Raw genomic sequence first — 25,626 nt, forward strand, 5'->3', positions numbered from 1 at the left:
CTCTTTTTTAAAAAATTCAAATGTGATTTGAAGAAATTTGAAAATATAAACTTCAATTATTGCTTGAATTGATTATATCAATTCCTTTATTAGTTTAAATTTGAATTTAATTCATCTTAATATCAATTTAAATGTAATCAATTAATTATGTTTTGTTTTTTGAATATGTATCTTGTGAGACGGTCTCACGAATCTTTATATGTGAGACGTATCAACCCTACCGATATTCACAATAAAAAGTAATACTCTTAGCGTAAAAAGTAATATTTTTTCATGGATGACTCAAATAAGATATCTGTCTCACAAAATACGACCCGTGAGACCGTCTCACACAAATTTTGCCTTGTTTTTTATGTTCTTTATTCAAATCGAAACTGAACTCAATTGAAAACATAAACTAATTTTAAATCATTCAAAATACATTTAGCGTTTAAATTCTGATTAGTTCATTGATACGATCTACCAACACATATTATTTTTTTCCATGCATTTTATTTTTTGATTTAAGGGTATTATTTATATATTTTTTATTTTATATAGTTCACACGCACGCATAAATATATATAAACAAAGTTTTTGCCATATCTGGAAAGTTTTTTGTCAAAAATAATATGTTGTAAAAAAATTATCATTATTAATGTATTCACATACCATATTAATATTTGAAACAAATAGGAAATAAATATGTAATTAAATGTGAATTGTTTTCAATTTATTTTTTAAAATTCAAATTCAAATTTAATGTTTTTTTATATTATAAACTATATTTAAGTATCTGCATTTATTATATCATTCTATTTAATTTCAGTTATGATTTTAAGTTGTGGTTTACTTTTACAGAATTTATATTTACTACTCTCTGTCATACTAAATAAAATATAAAAGCTTTTATATAATATTATGTTTTTCAATTTTTTTAAAAGAGTGTCCGTAAATTGTTGTTATTATTGTTATGTATCTTAATAAAACATTAAAATATGTATTTTAATAGAAATTAAATATAAATATCCAAAAAACAATTACTTTTTTAATCAGAATTTATTAATATAATAAATGACAAGAAATTTGAATTTTTAAAAAATGTTTATTTAATATTTAAAATTTTGATAAACAAAATAATATAAGATTTTTTTTAAATATTTTTCTATTCTTTTTATTTATAGCATTTCTATTTAACCAAAATAATAAGTCAATTTAACGATAAAATATTGTTATCATCATTTGAACGTTATTTCAAATGACATTAATATTTTGATATAATACTTTTTTATAATAATATTTAAAATTTAAATATATTCATTATATTATATCAATAATTTTAAATAATTATTCAAACATTAATATTTACTAATTTTAATCATTAATTATATAAAATAACACTCCGTCCATCGTACGAGTGAAATACTTTTAAGAATTACGTAATATTTTTATAAAGTTTTTCCCGATTACGTAGTCATGAACATTTAGAGTCAAACTAACTCTCTTAATTCATATTTGCATGTTTAACATATTTTCGATACTATTACCATTACGTTCTTCATTCATTTCACTCATAATGAGAGCTTGAATCATTTTTTACTTTCCTCATTATTTATTTCTGTTATTAAAATATTTATGAATATCTCGGTATGATTTTTGAGTACTCAAACATGTGTAGCAAATATTGAATTTAATAAAATTGTTACAATTTTATACTCAAATATTATATTTTGTACCAGATCTAAAACAGTTAGCACTCAAATATCACATATCAGTACCATATTTTCAATATTTCGTACTCATTTTCATCAAAAAATACAAATGTGTCATCAATACTAATATTTGATTCATATATTTAGATAATTAAAAATCATATATTAATATTATATCAGAAATATAAGTAAAATTTGTCCCTCAATCAATACCAATATTTGGTTCACATGCTTATCCATTTAATATAAGTAAAATTTGTCCCTCAATCAAAGGGCATGCATTAAATTTCCGAAGAGTAGGTCTCTTGTGAGACGTTCTCACGAATCTTTATATGTGAGACGGGTTAACTCTCCCGATATTCACAATAAAAAGTAATACTCTTAGCATAAAAAGTAATATTTTTTCATGGATGACCCAAATAAGAGATCCGTTTCACAAAATATAACCCGTAAGACCGTCTAACACAAGTTTTTGTCATTTTCGAAAGGAGGCATTTTTCTTATTTTGCTATATTATCTGATTTGTCCTTGATTCGATTTATTAGATAAATTACTTTTCCAGAGATCTCTGATGAATGGGATGATTATTTTTTTTTTGAAATGTGAATAATTTCTGTGATATTCATAACATTGGTTTAGAGTGTATAATTGATAGGTTTTTATTTTATTTTATTGACATGAAAGTGGGAAAGAAGGAATGGAAGCCGATAGCCACCACTTAATAGTCCGGGTCGTAAGATTTCTCATCTTCTCTTCGCTGACAATCTTATCCTATTTGCCAAGGCAACTGTCTCTCGAGCTAAAGTGGTGCGAAAAATTGTTAGAGAGTTTTGCTCATATTCAGAAATGACAGTGAATTCACATAAATCAAAGCGTCAACCTTATCGTCCTCAGTGGCCTCTTACTTCAAGAAGAAAGGCTTAAAAAGTTGTAACTAAAGTAGTGCTTATTCCATTTACCTCTATTTTCCCATAAATGGTAATTTTTCTTTTGTTTATGCATACTTTATCGTTGATTAAAGTTTGAACTTTTCATGAATATTCATCCAGATTTAATGTTTATATGGATAAACTTGTAGTTTGCACTTAATTAAAAATGAAAGACTCGTCTCACGAATAAAGATCCGTAAAAATTAGATTGCATGAATAAAATGTTTAATTGTAATTACAATAAAAAAATCCATTAATTATTTGTCATATCATTGCATATAAAATCACGATATTATCTTTATTATATTATTTTTATTTACATTAATTAAGTAATAAAAAGATAACCATCTTAACTCAAATTCAATCAATTAGTTTAAGATAACCATCTTAACTCAAATTCAATCAATTAAAACTAAGAATATTATTATTTATTCATTACTATCCATATCCAACTCAAGCATCTTAATACAATTTTATCACATCAAAATCTCATTCATCTAAGTAAAAACAGTCCATCGATAGTCTATTTATTTATTTATTTATCTCATCTGAAAAACACACACAATAAACACCGTGGGATTATTTCTTCTTGTCCAGTGCCTTAAGCTTCAGCATGAAACCTTTCGAATACTCGAAGAGTTTATCCGTCTCGGGCATATCGGATTTAACATCGGGTTCGGCCGAAAAATCATGTGCCCATCTGAACAAACGGGGAGTCTTGGCTTCATCAAGCAAGATGACATTATTGATTCTTTCTATAACTCGAAGCCATGCCAAGAAACAACCTAATGCAATGTCTAAGTAGCCAATGGTGTCACCTCCAAAGAACTTTTTACCTTTGCTACATTTTGTGAAGGTGTCCTCAAATAAAGCAAGTCCCTGAGTTATTTCCTCTAGGGTTGCCTTCTTAGCTTCCGCTTCCTCAATCACCAACCCTGCCCTTATGTTTGGATACCACTGCACAATTAAATTGTTTCTTTTTCAATGTTTAATTAAATGATCAGAATTATGTCATTACAAGAACTATATTATTTGTTTTATATGTTATTTAACAAGGCCATGTTTTAAATTTTTTAATAAATTGATGAGAATTACATTTATACATATGTATATATAGATGGAAAGAACTAGATTTTACATTCATATTCCACTTTCACCAATTATGGTGTAAAAAACATTGACTAGCTCTCTTGTGAGACGGTCTCACGAATATTTACCTGTAAGACAGGTCAACCCTGCCGATATTCACAATAAAAAGTAATACTATTAGTATAAAAAGTAATAATTTTTTCATAGATGACCCAAATAAGAGATCTGTCTTACAAAATACGACCGTGAGACCGTCTCACATAAGTTTTTGCCAAAAACATTATACTCAAGTTAGTATACCAAACGAATTGTAACTGATATGCTTCAAACAGATGTCTCCTCTAAAATTATGGTAATTATCCGACATTGGATTTTGAATCAAATCAAATATAGTAATAAAAAAGTTTTAAAAATTCTTAATCAATTCACATGATTGAGCAACCAAGTAAAATGATCGGTACTGAATGCTGATATTGGTAATTACAGAGTTAAAGGTCATGTCTTCAAAATGGTACAATTATTAAAGAATAATTGAGTAATAACTGCCTTTATTCCGCAACAATAAAAAAATACTCAGATTGTCCCATGGTTTTAAAATTTTGATTTTATCAAAAGTTCCGAGCTATATCTTTTAGTAAAACAACAAAGATTTAGTCGAGTATCATAAGATGGAGCACTTGTTGATTTGTCAAAAACGGGTTGAAGGAATATAGATGGGATGATATTATCACATACTCAAGCGATGGTCGATGTGCTGACTTTTACTTAATTTGTATCTGTACCGAGATTAGAGAGAAAAGAGAATAAAACTAAAGAAATGAAGAAATCCTGACCTTCTCATCGATGTAAGCAGCCCAAAACCGGGCTGTGGCCCGATCATAGGGATCAGAGGGAAGAATCCCGGGCCCAGAGGCCCACACTTCATCAACATACTGAACAATGATGAGAGATTCACAGATGATCCTTTGGCCATGAATGAGAACCGGGACTTTTTTGTGGACAGGATTGGATCTCAGAAGAAGATCGCTCTTTGCAGAAAGGTCTTCGGGTATGGACTCAAAGTCGACCCGCTTCATGTTTAGTGCGATTTTGGCCCGCAACACAAACGGGCTTATCCAAGAACTTAGAAGCTTCACTTCATTGGAAGCCATTATCAGGAGAGTGCAGAAGAAGAAGAAATAATGGTAGTACCTGTTTGATTTTTTTTTTTTTTTTTTACAATGAATGAAAAATTAATTAACTTAAATAATAGGATTTGAACTATATCAATTTTAATTAAATTATNAATTTGAAAGAATTTTAAAAACTCTTTTCTACTCTCGATTTTTGTCATTATTATTTCTTTTAAATAGTGATAAAGTTCGGATACCGTGTAGTTTTCATAGATCGGACTTTGTGCTACATATCTCGATTTGACTTCTTTTTTTTGTTTTTACTCTATCTCTGCAAAATTAATATATATTGGTTAAAATATTACATAAGTTTTAATTTATTTTATTATGAATTATATTATAATTTATAATTATAACACCAATTCATACAATCAAGAATATTATTCCGAGAATACGGTCTCACGAGGTTAAGATGGCAGAAGAAAAGTCGTTTGAATATTTATTATGTGACCACACTAGTGGTGTAAAATTCTACACGACGATGTATTTTCTTATAATATATTAGTTTATTCTTCACTCATGTAACACTCCTCTTATTTTTTTCTCCATATTCAATTGATTATATCAATTTAGAATTAAAAAATGGTAGCACGCTGCAAAAAACGACACTCGATTACATATGGCCCCCGCCACTAGTTTTGATTTTTCTCACTTTAACTAGGGAGAATCTAGACCATACACGTACATGTGATTTAATCTAGAAAAGTTTGGTTTTAATGTAAATCCAATGTTATTAATTAATATGATAAAAGAATCCTAGTAGTCTCGTTCAAGTTACATTGAATATGAAACAATGGTCGGCAACATTTATTGTTTTCAAGATTTTACAATAATTGATGAAACTAACAAATTTACAATCTTGCGTATTCCATCATTTTCTAGAGTCTAAACCAAAAATGAAGCTTCGAAATATTTGCATATGCGTGCAAATGAAAAAGTCATTTTTAAATGTAATGGGAGAAAGCTCGATTGAATTGAAGCAAAAACCAATCAAATCATCCATATAAGTTTCCTACAACGTGTGTTCTGTCACATAGTCTAACAATGTTCAACAAATCATCCCTTCGGACCACAATAGTTCACCCCTATCTGGTCTCAAGACTATGTTTGATAAATCTAGTGACAAATGGCAAATGAAACATCGAAAGGTCCGAGTGCGATTGTGTGCACGACTTGGTGGTGAATTCCACAACATAAATTGAACCAAGCAATCCCATGTTCACAAGATTCTGTTCAAACCATTAGCCCGACGAACTCATCAGGAACGACCACATTACTCGAATTTGAACACTTCAGAACACCACCACTGCCTCGTCCACGACCCTTTATCCTTCTCAGCTCAGCCTCCACGTCCCTGGCGTCTGGCCTATCATCTTTATCAGCCGCAACACAACGGAATGCAAGCTCTACCACCGAGTTAACTCCCTCCATGGCTTCCCCATCCACAACTAAAACAGGATCCACCACTTGATGCAACAGCCCCATTTGGATTCTTGGTACTGCCATGTCAACCAATGTCATCTCCCTCTTCTCCCTCTTTTCATCAACGGCTCTCATCCCTGTTATCAATTCTAACAACACGACTCCGAAGCTATATATATCGCTCTTCTCGTTCAACCTGAACGACCTATAATAATCGGGATCCAGATACCCTGGAGTGCCCTGAGGCCCCGTCCAAACACCTTCGGATGAGTTATCCGAAGAGAGAGCTGTTTCAGAGCACACTAAAAGTCTCGACAACCCGAAGTCCCCCAATTTCACTCTCATGTCTTTCTCTATAAATATGTTTGATGTGGTTATGTCTCTGTGAACTACAGGGGGGACTACTGAGAAGTGCAGATACTCAATGGCCATGGCCGTCTGGACTGCAATATCGATTCTAGCATTCCATGTTAACGCCCCTTTTCTGTATATACTCTTCTTTCCATGAAGATGTTCAGCTAGAGTGCCATTCGGTACATAATCATACACCAGGATTAGGCCTCTTGGATCACTGCAATACCCATGAAGTTTAACCAAATTTGGATGGTGTATCGATGACAATATCAAGATCTCATTGCAAAATGACTTTGTGGCGAACCCTTTAGCTCCACCGTCTGCGGCCGAGTTTTGCTTGTGGAGGTGTTTCACCGCAACTAATCTACCATCTTGGAGCTGGCCTAAGTACACTGAACCGAATCCTCCATCGCCAATTTTCCGTTTTGGGTCGAAACAATTGGTGGCAGAGTCGAGCTCTTCGAAGGTGAATACAGGCGGAAGTAGACTGGCGGACCGGTGCCGCCGAAGGAAAATAATCGTGGGATCTTCTTCTGCATTCTTCAGAGCTTTTCTTCTCGACCCGAATATCACAATAATGACTGAGAGAGCAATCAAAGAACAAACAAACAAGAAAATAATGGACAAAATGGCAACCCTATTCGGGCTTTGCTGCTCGATTGTGGTTTGAGACGGAAAACAAACGAATGATTTATTGGGATCTGATGAATTAAACCCACAGATTCCATTTCTGAGTCTGCAAGATTTGCAGCTCCCAAAGTAAGAATCTTGATCTTCGTCCCATTCTATTTCAATCCCAAATTTCAATATACTGTCCATAACTCCAAGAACATCAACCTGGCATATCGGTTGAAAATCTTCGCGGTGGCGGCCGGAGGAGCCGCCGCAGTCGTGTATAAGATACAAAGGATTTTTAATAAGCTTACATTCCCAAGAACACCGGCTACAGTTGGGTAGATTTGGAGGCGGGCATGGTTTCAGAGCGGAAACTCGGGAGCACGAAGAATCCGAGACCCGAAATATTGACCCGGAAAATGAAATGGATCTGTTGAGAGCGGAAATGATTTGAGCGGAAGAGCAATTATTGAGGTGGGGTGCTGGCAGGGGGAGTAGATTGGGGGAGATTGTGAGAGAGGTTGAGTTGAGCTCAAATTGGAGGACTGAGAATGATAGTTTGTTTATTGAAATGGTGGCGCGCGACGGCGGTGAGCAGTAGATTCGGAAGGAAGGGTGACCGCAGCCGGCGGAGAATGAGAACGGAAATGGCGGTGCAGTGGTGAAAGGTGGGCACAAGGTATGGGTTTTGGCTGGCAGAGTTGAGCAAGGGTGGGATGTTGCTAGGCTGGTCAACAACGTAAGGAATACTGCAAGAAAGATGAAAGTGGGGGGCTCGAGGGCGGAGGAATACGGGGAAGGCGGCGGCATGGTGGTGGCAGAGTTGGAGGTAGTATTATACTCATCAAGTAGAAATGGAAAGATCCAATCTTCTTGATGTATTTCTCATGGACTTGCAAGGTTGTGGTAGCAGAAGCTGAGGTCTTTTATTTATAATTTATTATTATTATTATTATTATATGTTAGTGACATAAAACCTAATAAAGCATTATTTATATCTTTATTTTATATATATATATATATATATATATATCCAACGATATTTTTGTTCTAAAAGAGATTTATATCAGTTCATTTGCGCAAATGAACTGATATAAGACATGGTTTTAATTTCTTCTGTGTTTTGTTAAGTACATATCACACATAATAGACACATTAAAACTCCAAATTTCAAATGTGTACAAATACGATATATAAAGACTTTTTCGGTTAAGTAGTCGGCTTTTTTTAATGTTATCTATACTTCTATATTATTAAGTATGAGACCTTTATAATAACTAACTTGAACACCAAAATATTTAATTTCATAATTACTCTTCTTACATTACTAAAAACCACCTCAAATCACTTCATATTTTACATAGAACAAAATCTAAACAAAATTTCCCTTTTAAATTGAACAAATCTTTTAAATTGAAAATAATTTCATTTTAATTTTTTAATATTATTTGATCAAATTAAAAATAATAATAACACATACAACACATATACATCTTTTACCACTATATATTAAGTATACCAATTTTAAGGTTTGGGATTATATTAATAAATAATAATAAAATTGGATTAACACCAAAAACTATGGTATAATTTAGGAGGACTTCCGGGTCTCGAGGATTTCATACTCACGTGAAGAGAAAGGGATGAGGACAAAAGCCTATGAGTGGACATTTGGTCAACTTTTCTACAAATTTTTTTCTAAAGAAAAGTGGGAAAAAAATTTTACACCGTAATTGATGGCTCGTTGCCATTTTTTTTTTAATACAAAAATTTGTGTGAAACAGTCTCACGGATCATATTTTGTGAGATGAATTTCTTATTAAGGTCATTCATGAAAAAATATTATTTTTTATGCTAAGAATATTACTTTTAATTGTAAATATCGGTAGGGTTGACCCGTCTCACAGATAAAGATTCGTGAGATGCTCTCACAAGAATCATACTTTTTTTTAATTACATACTATTATCAGATTATGTGTGGAAAAATGAATATGATAGTTCACGAATCTAATCGTTTGTGAGTATAGGATAATATTAATTATTAGTATAAAAAACTTTAGTGTATTTTTTTAAAAAAAATATTAATTAAAATTAAAAAAAATTATGTGGATTATTTTTATATGATTTTGATTTTTATGATGAGTTTGAATTTGGTCAAAATTTAAATAAATTCAAATAGATTTGTGTATTGATAAATTTACGATAATATATATTTTTTAAAATAAGGAATGCTAAATAAAATAATTAAGTATAATTTGGTATAAAATTCATCATTAGCAAAGTTTTTTAATATAAGGGTTTAAATTAAAGAGAACTTTTCTATCTAATAAATTATAGTGCACTCCAACAAAGCAAACCTTTTTTTTTTAACCAGTGATGTGGGAGTTATTTTAAAATGAATAAAATGATATGCAATTGACACTTTGTTTGCGATATTTTTGTTTTACTTCAAATTAGGTCTGCAAATAGATTATATTTTTATGTTGGTTATTACAGTTGGGATATTACCAAGGTTCTAAAAAGCGTGAAGCGTCCCGAAGCGCGGATGTCAAGCTCCAAGCTTTTCAAGCTTAAGCGAGATTAACACAGGCTTAAGCGTGAAAAAACGTTTTTTATCTTTAGTGTAATTGTAATTATCTCAAACCAATAAATAGATAAAATAATACATAAATATGATAAATTTAAGTCTGATGCATTAATTCTCATATTTATAAAATCAAATCATTATCAGACACGCTTAATCATAATTAAAATTAAAAAAAACATCTAAATTATAAACCTAATTTATTATTTTAAAATAAAAAGACATACCTTCAAAATAAAAAAATTTAAAAATAAATAGATGCGATTAATTGTGCTTAAGCACGCTTAATTAAACACCTTAATTATGTTTAATTCGGTCAAACTACAGTTTTTCCGCTTTCTTCGAAGCGGGGCGTTTTTGCCGAGCTTCAAGCTTAAGCGCGCTTAAGCGAGGCTTAAGCTGGCTTTTTAGAACACTGGATATTACCGATCCGTTCTATATTAAATAGTGATGATTGATCCAAATATTTGAAGTTGAAGTTTTTGAAACAACGGTTGTCATTAAAAACGCTCATAATATGTTGAACTATACGTTAAACAATAATTGTAGTTTTCTAAAAAGAAATAAAGTACTGTAAAATTTTAAAAGATACGGAAATCCGAACAAAAACCAATATATAATGTTGTGAGAAAATATAACTGTCAAAACTAAAACACTAAAGAAAGTTGAACGGTTGTTTCCCAAGATACAACGAAACAACTAGCACTAACCTAGTATGAAGGTACTACGGCGAAAACTGAACAAATACGTGAACTTTATCACGAATTAGAGCATAGCATCAGGAGTATTGACAAGAAAAGATTTGAAAGTGATTTGAGTGTGATTTGCTTGGAAGACTCGAGGTTGTCTATTTATATAGGTACTTAAGTTCCATACGAACAGTCACAGATTAGACATCCGAATGGCCAAAAAAAGTTGTTCACCAACATTCGACGCTATCAAGTCGCGCTCGACATTTATACAATATCAATAAGCAAGCTATCATTCCACATGAGCACATAGGGAACCTATTGACCACCAATTATTTAATCAACAAACTATCATTCAGAGAGAATCTATTGATCAATCATTCATACACATTTACAAAGTATAACTCAATATAAACTCACTCATGCTAAGATTATTTTTCAACGTGAGACATTTTTCATTCCACATTTACTATGCATTTAAAAAGCTCCTAAAGTACTTATCTAATTTATATTATATTATTAAATGAAATAAATAATTCCACACGACAAAAATTATGAGCATAAATAATAAATTTAATTCCGAAATATAGTGCAACGGAATTAATATTAAATAATTTGGTTTACGCTTATTATGGCTACGTACATTTTCATTTATGATTCGAATTATTGTATGATTGAATCGAATCCGAGTGCCAAAGAAAGTTACCCAAGAATTATAGGAATCTTATAAAGTTATTTTTTTGACATTATTGTGAATGTAAGTGAGGCATCCTTTTTAATGTGATGGTAATATCAAAACCAAACCATAATGATTATAAAGAAAAACTAATATTTTTTAAATTTTAAAAATAAATGCAAAAATAAAATTCCATGCAACAATTTATCAAAAAAAAAAAAAAATTTAAATGCAAAACTTCATTCACTCATTGGTGCTTTCTCTAAGGTTGTGTTCGGATTGAAAATTTTGGATTGGAAAGATTATTTAAGGGAAAAAATTTTAAATGACTTCATATTATATTTATTAAAAAACTAATTCTTTATTAAAAGAAAGAAAAAGCAAAACTAAAATTCCATGGAACAACAAACTCCATTCATTCATTTGAGCTTTCTTAAAGATTGTGTTTCGGTGGAGCATTTGGAATTTTGAAAGTATTTAAAGGAATGATTTTATGTTACAATTAATCAAAAAATACAGACAACGACGTCTCCTACTATTAAGGTCTCTTGAAATTATTTTAAAATGCATCACAAACTGAGCTTTACTAATCAATTTTTATGGAAAGACATAATATTTTCTACTTATTTACCAATGGTTTTAACACATTTATTCATTGTTAGACGATGGACAATAGCTAAGCTTCTATGTTAAATTTTAGGGAAAATTGAAATTTAAGTTTGTAAGTTGATATGTTTTGAGTTTTAGTCTGTTACTTGCCAATGTTTGATTTTCATACATTAATTTGGATTCTTTTTTGGTTTTGGTCCTTTTTTTGTCCGAAAACATTAAATTCATCGAATATTGTTTATTTGACACTGATTTCTCATGTGTGGTTCACGCTACAAGAATAAATTTACAACCACATACATTAAAATATAGGTGAACAAAAAACTTCTTCCTCCCATTTTGAAGTATCGTTGCTCGTTTTGCTTTATTTTTATGTTTTATTTTCACATGAATTTTAATGTGACTAATATGAGCTTTATTTTCGTTACAAATGTCATGTAGAAGAGAATCGATATCAAATAAACCATATTCGATTGATTTATGTTGTTTTGAGAAAAAGAAAAAAAGGACAAAAAAAATAAAAATTACCTTATGAAACAAAACTTTGATAAGTTTCATGATAAAATAATGAGACGTACTGGCGATACAATTAAAAGAAAGTGCCTAGCAAACTTCATCTGGACACCACTGATAAAAACATATCTTGTTTTTATCTGTAGCTGTAGACTTGTATGAGTATCAAATCCTCTTCGCCTGGTTGTTTGCTTGTGCTCTGTTCCATTAAAATTTTGATAGAAAGTACTCCTGCTTGTCTTCATGAGAGACCAGATCCATAACCAGACAGGAACTTTGTCCCAAGATTTGTCGTTTGATGTATCAAACTCGTAGCCTGTGCCATATCATCACGTATACTCCGAAGATGTTTGATCAGAGGTGAATCAGTATACTCGACAGTACATGAACAAAGATCCGTAGCGCGTAGATAGACGCCGCAATGAATCCACTGTCTCAAGTCATGTGTGTCTACCAATGTCCTGACTGGAGAGAATTAATCTTCAAGTCCTGCCTTTCTAGTCCATCAAAATAGCTAGCGACAAGTAAAGAGAATGATGTCATCTGCATATGCCAAATGAGCGATGGCATGTTGACATAATTCTCCCATCATCGATGGATGGTGAATTACTATAATTCTGCCTTTTTTATTAGAGTGCTGATGAGATGAATAACATACATATTACAAGACAAAATATAACATGAAAATCATTGGCTTCAACTAAATCACCCCATAGTTTCAACTATAATTATAGTTGTTTCATGTGATTGTTTTTTTCATTCATAAGCTTAGGGGTATTTTCGAAAATATATTATCTTAAACTCATAAAAAAACAAGGATACTTGCATATCTGGCCTATGCACGTACAAATAAAAAAGAGTGGAGACGGCCTCACGGATCTTAATCTGTGAGACGGGTCAACCCTACCTATATTCACAATAAAAAGTAATACTCTTAGCATAAAAAGTAATACTTTTTTATGGATGACCCAAATAATAGATCCGTCTCACAAATACGACCCGTGAGACCGTCTCACATAAGTTTTTGCCAATAAAAAAAATAAGAGGGTTTTATGCTAAGTTTTTAAAAAATATAGGGTTATAATTGATCGTTTATTTTACACAGAGGGTTTTATGCCTTGTTTTACTTTTATAAGGGTGATGAAACTGTTGCAATATTTAAAGAATTCAGAACTCCGCATGCATTTATTACCAGTTTGACATCTATTGCAAGAATGATCATGATGTACTGAAATTTCTTCTAATAACCGACAACAGAGGTAAAATCTTGATCACATTTTATGCTAAGGATTTTCTGGCAGATAGCTATCGTGCAATTTTTTACTCGTGTGGATTTGTGAGTGCCGCACCAATTAGCCGTATTTTACACATCAATGCAAATGTGCTTCGATACCTGGAGTTTTCTGATTGAAGATTTGGATTTTGTCTATCTGATTGAAGATTTGGATGATCAAGTGGAAAGGATTTTTTCATTGACTTACAACACATTGCCTTTTTACTTAAGACCCTGTTTTCTATATTTCGGGATGTTTCCTGAAGATTTTGAGATCCCTATTCAGAAATTGATTCTCATGTGGATCGCAGAGGGATTCGTTCAGTCAAAACATAGGATAAGCTTGGAGGAAACTGCGAAGGAATATTTAGAAGATCTTATCAGTAGAAATCTGGTAATGGTAGCTAAAGTGAGGCCTGATGTAAAATCAAAACGTGTCTCATTCATGACAAACTGCGTGAATTCTGCCAAAATGAAGCTGGAAAAATGAATGAAAACTTTTTCCAAGAAATGAAAATGGCAAGTGGTGGAATTTTCGAGCCTTCACTTTATAAGTTCGACAAGTTACGCCGTCTTTGTATACGTTCTAATGTTTTAAGCTTTCCTTTTGGTCGACGTGCTCGCTCATTTTTGTGTTTCTCTAAGAAAGAGATCACATTGCTTCCTGAAGACATATCCTTCATCCCTATAGCATTCAAATTACTCAGGGACTTGGAAGGCGAAAGTATCAAATTCACTAAATTTCCAAGTGACCTTGCGCATCTCATTCATTTGAGATATCTTGTTCAATCTAGCGATTTTGAGGTCCTTCCCAAGATTATTAACAAACTTTGTAACCTGCAGACTCTCATCGTTGGTACAACATCACCTACTCTTGATATCAATGCTAATATATGGAAGATGATCGAACTGAGACAACTAAAAAAAAATGCATCATCCACTCTGCTGAAAAAGGGAAAAACTGGAGGACAAAAACTTCAAACACTAGGTGAAATCTCACCGCAAAGCTGCACAGAAGATTTTTTTGACAGGGCTTGTGGCCTAAAGAAATTGGGTGTCCGTCGTCGTATGGTCACATTTATTGACACCGAAGGCTTGGAAAAATTGGTGAATCTTGATAAATTGAAGTTAGTGAATGATATGTTTCCTCCTTATGGAAGCCAATTACCCTGCCTTCCAAAGCCATACAGATTCCCACCGAAATTGAGGAGACTCACATTATACGCCACTAGCTTGTACTGGACTAGACACACAAGTTCACATTGGGAATGTTGGATGCTCTTGAGGTCCTAAAGTTAAAAAATTGAGCCTTTGTGGGAATGAGATGGGAGACAGCTGATGGTGGTTTTGTCATTACAAAATCATTTACATTGAACGTACAGATTTGGTTGATTGGTTGGCTTTGGATCATCATTTTCCGCAGCTTAAATGCCTCGTACTTAGGAATTGTGAGAAGCTTGAAGCAATTCCGATTGGTCTTGCTGACAGCCTCCAAAAATTGGAGTTAGACTGTGTCAGCAAATCGGCATCACATTCTGCCAGGGATGCATCTTTTGTACTAGGTATCCAGATATATCGAGATTGTTCTCGGGATATTCTTAGATCATCACAGAAAAACTATATCGAAAAAGTTATCAAGCGACATAAGATGCAAGACTGTAAACCAACGGATATCTTTGTGGTTAAAGGAGACAAATTTAGCCGCAAACAATGTCCCAAGAATGAATTTAAGGAAAATGAAATGCAGAAAATTCGCTATGCATCTGTAGTGGGGAGCCTGATGTATGCTTAGGTTTGTACACGTCCAAATATTGCGTAGGTGACAAGAATGTTGGGACGACATTTAAGTAATCCAGGAGTGAAACAATGAAAAGATCCAAAAGAGTTTTACGGTACCTACAGAGAACAAAAAGATTACATGCTCATATATCGGAGGTTGGATTGATTATACTGACTTAACACTAAAAATAATAGCTAAGCATTTTTAAAAAAATACTTTAGTGATATAGTTATGTTAAACAATATAAGTTTAATTTTGAATAATAATATAAAACAGATATAATGCATAAAAATAATTTTGATAGTATCCTATAATTAATAATGTGATCTTTTATATAAATATAGTTAATGTTTAAGTTAACTCGTTTTCTTATTTTCTTGTGTTTGGACTTTAGCTTGATGATACTTCCCAAAAATACATATTGATTATATAAAACTCTTTCTACACATTAAAATCTCCACCTCCCAATCCCTTTCCGAGCCGTTTAATAGAAACTAGGAGAAGAAACGAGGAAAAAAATCTACATGTTTTATTTAACATCTTAAAGGTTAGTTTTCTTCGAATTCTTGATGTCGCTTATTTTAGATTTAGATTCAATATATACCTTTATCGAATTCGATTTGGTTTAATTAAGATAGTTTAATTATGAGATACAATCAAGGGATAATTGTTTAACGATTTTTGAATTATGCGTGAGTGTTTTGTTAGCTTTGTAAAAAAAATTATTTAATTTTAGATTTGATTTACTAAATATGGTTTTAGATTAAAAATTTGCTAATATGATTTATACTTTGGAATGTTACAGTACTTCACTTCTTGTAAAAGAAAATAATGAATTTCATGCCTTCTGCTGCTACGAAACATTTAGGTGTGAGTTATGAATAATTAATTAACTATTCTTTGGATATGATATTTCGAGATATTTATTAAATTTGATTTTGTTTGAAGCCAAGTGGTTTTGGTTGTCTAAGATGAGTTTTAAATTTCTTATACATAAGGAAAAATAGAAAAAATAAAATAAAATTGATAATCGTCGTGTAGAAATAAAGAATTTGAGGCATAATTAAGTTAAGATTTTTATTAGGATCATTGTTTAATTACAATAACTTTGGTTCATAGATCCGATATTTCTCAAGGTTTTTGATTAAATGATGACAACTAACCTAAAGATTTCAAGTTTGTACACTCCTTACTCGCATATTTCACAAAAGTTCCAAAATGAGGAACTAGGGATGGTATACTATATTGTACCGTACCAAAATTGTATACCGTACCGAAAATTACGATATAAGAAAATTTTATATCGATGAATCGCTATCCTGAAAATTTCAATACATATAACTACCATACCGATTATACCGGAATTATGCGGTATATCGAGATTTCGGTACGGTATCGAGATATACTGTTTTATACCGAAAAACTTATATTTTCAAAATTTTATAAATTTGTTGTTTAAAATATTATACATTTTAAAAGTTTTATATATTATTTAGATATTCCAGTATATACCGAAATTTTCAAATTTCATACCGTTACCGTATTGTACTAAAATATTCAGTATACCGAAAATTCGGTATTTATCTGTATGATAATCTCGGTATATCGAAGATTTGATATTTTTCTTACCCCTAGATGCATATATATATGTTTCTGTTATGTCTAATTATGTCTGTTCTGTCTACCATGTGAGTCACCCCTTGTTTCCGGCATATCAAAGTGCTACATGTGCTATGATATGCGTGAGTTACCTCTTGTTTCCTACAAGTCAACGTACTGCGTGTACAACGTGAATGTGAGTCACCCTTTACTTCTCAATGGTCAACGTGTTACATGATAGATATTATGTTATTCTGTTTCTGTCTGAATTCTGGCATTCTGTCGATGTGTGTATTGATTATTTATTGTTATGAGAGCTTTTGTCATATCCTTGATGTCGAATTAATGGTTGGATGCAGGAGTGTTCTGAATAATTTTGTCTTTAGATGATAGTCCAGAAGATGAGCACGAATACATATAATATGTGAGGTGAGGGAGATTGTAAAGGAATAGGATAATTTGAGACGTCAATTAGTAGAACTTGGAGATTTGATTATTTTCTCAGTAAGCTTCAATTGATGATATTGGGTATTTAGTCTTTTAAACTAATTTTATGTTGGAAAGTTTAACAAAGTTAGTATGGTTTCATCCAATGTTTTTTTTTTATAAAAAAAATCGACTAAGCTTATAAATTATTACATGTGTTTCGAGTGTGGAAATCTATACCTTACATATGTTATATTAGCTCTAGACATAAAAATTAATAAAATGTGAAAAAACCAATATCGCACTCGACCTAAATTTTGATGGCAAAAACTTGTGTGAGACGGTCACACGGGTCGTATTTTGTGAGACGGATTTCTTATTTGGGTCATCCATGAAAAAATATTACTTTTTTTGCTAATAGTATTACTTTTTATTGTGAATATCGATAAGGTTGACCCGTCTCACNTTGCTAATAGTATTACTTTTTATTGTGAATATCGATAGGGTTGACCCGTCTCACAGATAAAGATTCGTGAGATTGTCTCACAAGAGATCTACTCAATTTTGATTATGCAGTAGTATATTGTAACAATTTTTATTTTTGATGAAGTATATCGTAACAACTGAATTTTTTTTAAAAAAAATATATATATGAAAAATCGAGAGAGACACTTTGCTTGAATGGATTATTTTTCCTTTTGTCTATCCCAGAATGATCAACTCCATTGTCATTTAAAAAAATTAACCCCATTATTATTCGATTGCACTATGATTGGTTCTGAATACATTCCATTGGTCCTACGGAAGTGAAAATAACAACCACACTTTTTGAGGACTAAAAATCACACGGGAACATATTCAAAAATAAAAATAAAAATAAAATAAAAATAAAATCACACGAGATTTACTTTACCTCACTTTCCACGTTAGTGGAGGTCTTTTGTAAGACGGTCTCACGAATCTTTATCTGTTAGATGAGTCAACTCTACCGATACTCACAATAAAAAGTAATACTCTTAGCATAAAAAGTAATACATTTTCATGGATGACTTAAATAAGAGATTCGTCTCATAAAATACGACCCGTGAGACCGTCTCACACAAGTTTTTGCCCCCACATTATGTTTGCTATGAATAATCACTATTCATACCTATTTTATGTGACTGTTCATATTGTTTACCATTTAAAATGCTCTATGATTTTTGTAAATTGTATATGAGTGATTTGGAATCCACGCACACTCCTATTAGACCATTTCACAATCAATTTTGTGATACATATTTTCTATCCGACACAACTTATGTAAAAGTATATTTTTTATGTCAAAAATATTACTTTGTAATATATGTATAAATCAGATCGACCTATATCATAGAGATATATTAGTGAGACCGTTGTACAAAAAACTACTTATGAATGGATATCTATATGTAACAAATTGTTGTGTGACATATACCGGAGATTACAACTATAGCAAACATGAAATGATAGAAAATATTTATAATAAATGTGAGTGCGTATTTATATGTGCGCATGATGTACGATTTTTTTTTTTTAATTGTGTAGCACAATCTAATTATCCTATACTTATAATTGATAAAATATGATATCATTTTATAAATCTAAAGTCACGAAAAAAGTTAATTTAAGCGTTGGTTGAACTTGTAACAGTTACTTTTGTAAAAATGGACACTCTTTTATTTAAATAAATCTATAAAAAGAAGTAATTTTTTTAGAACATAAAAAAGAATTAGAAAAAGAATTGATATTTTTGCACAATACTAGTCCCAGATCACACGATAATTAATTAAATATTTTCATTAAATGTGATACCACCTAGAAATTTCATTTTTATACGTCAACCCTTTAATTCAACCATCTCACAACTTAATTCCGAAGTCACGAAAATTCTAGAAAAAGAAAAAATAAATTTTTTTGAAATTATGTCACGAATCAATTTTGTGAAATGAATTTCTAAATAAACTCGTCTTATATTTTTTTATATTTAAAATACATCGAATTGAGTTATTTCACATATTTAATTAATTAATAAGAAGATTCATATGAGATAATATAAAAAAATGGCCTTTATTTATTCATTCAATTTCAATAAAATCCAAAGGCCATAGACAGATAATCCCTTTCGGACCCCTTAATTTACAATATATTTCGAAATTGCATGCAAAATTAATCCAATTACCCACACACCTTTACGCATAGCTTCTTGTTAATGGAATTCTTCAAGGAGGCGAAGGCGGTAAGATTAAGGAGCCACTTGAATAAGTACTTGGCCGCAGACGATGACCAAGTCTCCACGCGGCAGAGCAGAATCGGCGACGCCAGGAGAGCCCGGTGGCTGGTGGAGCTCGTCGACGGAAACAGCTACGTCGTCCGCCTGAAGAGCTGCTTTAACCGCTACCTCACCGCCTCGAGCGACCACTTTCTACTGGGCATGACGGGGCACAAAGTCTTGCAGACTTCGCCGGAGAATCCCGAGAAAGATTTGACCATCGAGTGGCAGCCGATCAGAGATGGGTTCCAGGTGAAGCTGCGGGCTTTTGGGGGCACGTGCTTGAGGGCTAACGGCGGGACGCCGCCGTGGAGGAATTCGGTGACACACGACAACCCTCATGCGGCTGCGACGCATGATTGGGTCATGTGGGACGTGGAGGTGGTAGAGGTGCCGGAGGACGAGGCCGTGGTGGATTACTGGTCGATGGTTTCGAGCTTTTCGTCTGTTTCCGATGAGATCGCCGGTCTGGAGCTAGGGTTCGACTCGCCGGTTTCTGTGCGGTCCGGGCTGTCCGATTCGGCCTCACCTTCGCCTAGATTTTCCATGAAGAAGGTACGTTTGTTTACTCAAATAAAGTCGATTTGTTTGGAAATTTATTTATTTTTTAATTACCAACAAAATTATGATTTTCCTTAATTACTGTTAATTACACAAATAAAGAGATAAAGTTATGGGAAATCATTAGTATAATTATCGTAATTAATCAAGTAAATCAATTAAACATGCTAAGAAACAAAAATACACATACTAAATTTTTTTTTTATTTCAATTCAAAAAATTAGTAACTAAGACCACTCACTCTTTGCGTCACATAAAATATATGCATCATATTGTTTTATTTATCAATTTAAATATTAAAAAATTAATAAAAGGAATGGCATATATTTCAAAATATATGTATATAAAAAAACAAATATTAATTATAGAAGGGTAAAAAATATATGAAGAGATTAAGAACAAAGTAGAGAGACTCCAAAAATGACTTTATTAGGACAAATAAAATTAACTTTTCCACCAACGTTTGTTACCAAACTTTTCACACGTATTCATTTATCATTGGAAACCACAACAATATGTTATATACATACATTATATGAAACAAAAACAAATGGGAAACGAAGAGTGTCACACGGCTTTGCATGAAAATGACCTCATTTTTTTTTAATCGAAGATAAGACGATGTGTATTTTCTCTTGTGCCCTGTAGAAATTAGTGGACACGGGTTTACACTATAAAAGTGTAATCCAATGAGATTCCTTGGATATTTATACGTTTTTCAGGTCATGCTATGAGATGATTCACGATTTCAGGCTGATTTGTATTTATTTTTTTAATTTTAGACATTTTCACTAGTGTACTACTATGACATCAGAAAATGATGACTTGACATCAAAATCGTTGAAATGATGCTGAAAAGTTACTGACATCTCTAACGTCATATTAGCACTTTGGTGAAAAACAAATAAAATTGAAAAATAAAAATTATTGAACTAAAATTGTGAATTGACATATAACAAGACCAATAATGAAAACATTCATATTACATGACCAAAAATATAATTTTTCTTTCATATACGTGTGTGTGTGTATATATTAATTGCATAAACATACATAAAAAATATGAGTAGATCTCTTGTGAGACAGTCTCGTTAATTTTTATCTGTGAAACGAGTCAACCATACCGATATTCACAATAAAAAATAATACTGTTAACATAAAAAGTAATATTTTTTCATGGATGACCCAAATAAAAGATACGTCTCATAAAATACGACTTTTGAGACGTCTCACACAAGTTTTTGCATGTATCACGTGAGTCATCAAAATATATAGATTGGAGCTTCCAAAAAAATAATAATTAAAGATTGGGGGTGGAGAAATAAATATTATTTGCATTAAATAATTTTTCCATTGATATCTATGTATGCCTTGGTGGCCATTTTAGCTCATTTATGTTTTCGTGCAAGTCATGCTCATTTTAATATTGTATCAGGATCATTCTAATTAGGTCAGAATTAATGTCACCTTCAGTATTTCTATTTTATATTTTCATTTATATATATGGTCCAAATGAATATAAACTTTATAAAAATTCAATATTCTATCTCACTTTTGTGTATGCAAATTTAAATAAAAGAAAAAATAAATTCATGCATAAATATTCAAAAAAAATCATGGAAAAAAATATGATATGAGATAAAAATTCGTGTTGCTAATTCAACAATTTTTTTATTTTTATTTTTTGCTTTTTAATATATGAATTGGTAATCTACAACTAACTAGTCCAATTTGGTGAGCTATACATTGCATTCTATTCTATTTATTAAAAGTCGGTTTCATAGTTGTAGTTTGAGTGAGCTCTTCTAACACTATATTTTGGCTGAACCTTATTTTTTTAACAGTTATTATTATTTAATTCTTTTTTTTAAAAATAATGATCATGTGACGTTCCAAGGATTTATCCATCAATTCTTCACTCTCATTCTGGGTCAAATTTCAGATATTCTGAGTTGTTTGATGAATTTGATTTGGTTAATTTATTTTCTCGGATCGAACTTGATGATGTTTTATGAGATATTCGAGTCGGTAAAAAATATGTTTGATTTAGGTTACCAACATTTTAAAGATTGAGTTTGTCAATTCAGATTTGCGGTGTATTGCGAAAAAAAAGAACCGTGACTTCTCACGTCGAACAAATTCTTGATGATTTTAGATTCTTTTATTGAAGCACATTTACTTTTTCAGGAAAAATGAGTTGAGAATTATAAAATAGAAACGAATTTTAGTTGGGAATACGTAGAATCAGACAATAAATTATCCTTGTTCCTATTGTACGAGGCCCCCCGTACCTGCCTGTCGTTTACCTTCTCCATCTTCGACAAATTATTCACCGATCAAAAGCCAATCATTCATCTTCACTCAATTTTTTTTTTCTGCACAGAAGCTTAGCTCGAAGTTTTCAATGCAACGAGCTCCAGCAATGGACTTGTTCCAGAACGCGAAAACGGTCCGCCTGAGAAGTTGCCATGACAAGTACTTGGCGGCTGAGGAAGACGAGGAATCCGTCACCCAAGATCGCAACGGCGCCGCCAAGTCTTCTAAATGGACGGTCGAGTTTGTCGAGAATTCGGATAACATTATCCGGCTCAGGAGCTGCTACAACAAGTACTTGACGGCGTCGAATCAGGCGTTTCTTCTCGGGATGACTGGCCGGAAAGTGACCCAGACACGTCCGAGCAGGCTCGACAGCTCCGTCGAGTGGGAACCGATCAAGGAGAACGGCGCCGTGAAGTTGAAGACTAGGTACGGGCAGTTTTTGAGGGCGAATGGGGGTTTTCCGCCCTGGAGGAATTCGGTTACACATGATATTCCGTATCGGACGGCGACCCAGGAATGGATTCAGTGGGAGGTTCATGTGGTGGAGATTATGGTGGAGCAATCTCCGGTGGGTAAAGAAGAATCTTTCGCTTCAGAAACCAGCTCGCCTTCCACCACGCTGTCGCCCGTGTCTGCCAGTTTTTCTGGTCGAGAGGTCCGTAATCGTTCTATATAAAAGTTGAAATGCGATCAGAAATTGTGCAAGTTAACCAAATCCCATGATCCCGTATGAAATTAATTATATTTTAAAACCAATATATTATTAAAATCAAGAGTAAAAAAAAAAAAAAAGTCCCTGTAAACGATGAAATGTGTCTCATTTTTTTAAAAAAACAACGCTATTAATTTTACATTAAATAGTTTTATGCTATTTTGACATCTCAGAGGACGATAAATAAGAGTTAAATAGATTTGTACGTAAATGGAGGAAATATGTATGATTTTAAAAAAATACAGGGAAGTTTTCTTTATGTGGAAATGTTATCAAAAACCAAATTTTATGATAGTTTTAGTCTAAGGTAAAAAAAATGAATCTTGATGGGAAATATCTCATTCTGAAGTTGTTGGTACTTTGGCGCAGTCAAATGACTCTTTAGCTAGTTCGCCACCGAAGGTGAGTGATGGCAGATTGATTTATTTTCACCTCGCTGATGAATATGGAGAAGTGGATGAGGGGTTCGAGGAGCTGCGTGTTTCATTCAAGGGAAATGGCGTGCACGAGTTAACGACGAGGCTGGAGGTTGAGTTGGGGCTTGAAGGGATCACGGTTTGCACTCGAAGCCCGTTGAATGGGAAGCTTTATCCTCTTCGTCTGCAGCTTCCACCCAATAATGCAACTATGCATGTTGTTGTTGTACCGATTTCGTCACGAGGTGATCTTTGATTCTGCATTAGTTTATGAATTATTGACATTTATATTGCGCAATATTTGGGACGAGTGATTCTTTATTTGAACTTAATTATTGAAGTTGGAGAAACGTTTGTCTTCTTGATTTGAAGTTGTTTGGTGAACTGATCCTATATTTTCTTGTGCTGAGAATGCTATTAACTCTCTTCTTGTTCTGGTGTATATCTGTAGCTCAAGATTCGGCGAAATCAGAAGTGCTGTTGTAGGAGAAAGTTCAGAAATCCCAACGATTTTGCTCAAATAATTGTGTGTTTTCTGTACATCCTGCTCTGGCCTGATTCTACATATGCTAGCTTGGTAGAGAGTGCAACGTTTTTGTTTGTTTTGTTTTGTCTGGAAATGTGTTCGATGCTTATGTATTTGTTATATATAGATTCAACCGGTTACGAAATAGCTGTAACTCTGCATACTTAGCCTATTTAACGCGTTGCACCACATGAAAAATATATGTGGCTAGCTAATTGTCGACTTTTCCGCTTAAGCGTGAACGTTGATATACAGTAAGAATATTACACTCACCCTGCATCGGGGGCAAATCTCCCTGTATTGGCCCAGTGCATGATCGTATTCCGCTCAAGTGTGTAGTACTATTCTTTGGCCAAAAGAACGTGAACGCCACTACATGCACTTTCCTCTAAAGATTGTGAAGTGGTTTGGTCCGGATAGGGGGGCTTAAGTTTAATTGAGCTTGACTGGCGAACACCGTCAGCCAGCTGCGGATCAGGTTCGCAAGCTTGAACCGAGCTTAATAATTTCGAGCTCAATCCCGGTGACTATGCACTCAATTTCAAAACCATTGTGTAGAACTATGATGTTCTACTTTTATTATTTAAATACAGAGACTGATAATATATGTTAGTTGAAAATGTCAAATTGGAATACCAATTAGAACTTGAAATATTAGATAAACGAAGGTCGAGAGCGAGTTTAAATATTGAAACTATAGTTTTAAGTTTTGGAAAAGAGTTTTTTTTTTTTTTTTTTTTTTAATTAAGAGAAACCCAATTAGTAGAAATCCCAAAATCACACTTTTGGTGTAAATAAATATTTTTATAGATTTTCTGAAAAAAGCCTACTCGTTTAAATAATTAAGAAAACAATTGATGAGAAATGTCCAAAAACAAATAGATTCGGATTTAGTCAATTCATGATTCTATATACATAATTTAAATTAGTGTACTGACACACGTTACGTATTTGTACAATATTTTTTATAATTCATTTAGTTTATATTTAAACGATGATCAAAATATAATTACAATAAATAATGAGAGATTATATCGTAATTTTGATATATGAATTTAAAAACTAAATAGGAAAAAAGGTAAAAAAAAGAGTCCAAAATAAGAATTAAACCTACAACTCGATGTTTAGAAACAACTCTATCCGCTAACATACATGTGACTTTCATTAAAGTTTTAATATTTTATTAATATATATAATTATTAAAACAGATCATGATATCAAAAATTAGTTACTCTAAGGGTCTCAAACTTAATAATAATAATAATATAATAATAATAATAATAATAATATAGATAGCTATACATGGATTATTTTGTTTAAAAATGAATATGAATTAATCATTTTCCATGCTCCTTTTTAATAATAAAATTTGAACCTTATA

The 25,626-nt window shown here is 32.2% G+C and overlaps 3 protein-coding genes and 1 pseudogene across 3 annotated transcripts; 2 read left to right on the forward strand and 2 right to left on the reverse strand.

Moving 5' to 3' along the window:
• Window positions 1–3,026: 3,026 nt before the first annotated feature.
• Window positions 3,027–4,923, reverse strand: LOC140981016 (glutathione S-transferase U17-like). Its single transcript, XM_073447223.1, has 2 exons — window positions 4,543–4,923; window positions 3,027–3,577 (listed from the first exon to the last, which is right to left on the reverse strand). The coding sequence occupies exons 1-2, from the start codon at window positions 4,858–4,860 to the stop codon at window positions 3,200–3,202; spliced, it is 696 nt and encodes a 231-aa protein (XP_073303324.1). The 5' UTR covers window positions 4,861–4,923; the 3' UTR covers window positions 3,027–3,199.
• A 906-nt stretch (window positions 4,924–5,829) lies between these two features.
• LOC140981311 (LEAF RUST 10 DISEASE-RESISTANCE LOCUS RECEPTOR-LIKE PROTEIN KINASE-like 1.5) lies at window positions 5,830–8,176 on the reverse strand. The gene has a single exon (XM_073447672.1). It carries the CDS (start codon window positions 8,080–8,082, stop codon window positions 6,115–6,117), a length of 1,968 nt encoding a protein of 655 aa, XP_073303773.1. The 5' UTR covers window positions 8,083–8,176; the 3' UTR covers window positions 5,830–6,114.
• A 5,519-nt stretch (window positions 8,177–13,695) lies between these two features.
• LOC140981691 (putative late blight resistance protein homolog R1B-17) lies at window positions 13,696–15,408 on the forward strand (annotated as a pseudogene).
• A 4,132-nt stretch (window positions 15,409–19,540) lies between these two features.
• LOC140981031 (uncharacterized) lies at window positions 19,541–24,460 on the forward strand. Its single transcript, XM_073447245.1, has 4 exons — window positions 19,541–20,266; window positions 22,656–23,246; window positions 23,673–23,964; window positions 24,171–24,460. The coding sequence occupies exons 1-4, from the start codon at window positions 19,652–19,654 to the stop codon at window positions 24,203–24,205; spliced, it is 1,533 nt and encodes a 510-aa protein (XP_073303346.1). The 5' UTR covers window positions 19,541–19,651; the 3' UTR covers window positions 24,206–24,460.
• Window positions 24,461–25,626: the final 1,166 nt, after the last annotated feature.

This window comes from Primulina huaijiensis, chromosome 7 (genome assembly GCF_012295235.1).
Source record: "Primulina huaijiensis isolate GDHJ02 chromosome 7, ASM1229523v2, whole genome shotgun sequence".
Lineage (NCBI taxonomy): Eukaryota > Viridiplantae > Streptophyta > Magnoliopsida > Lamiales > Gesneriaceae > Primulina > Primulina huaijiensis.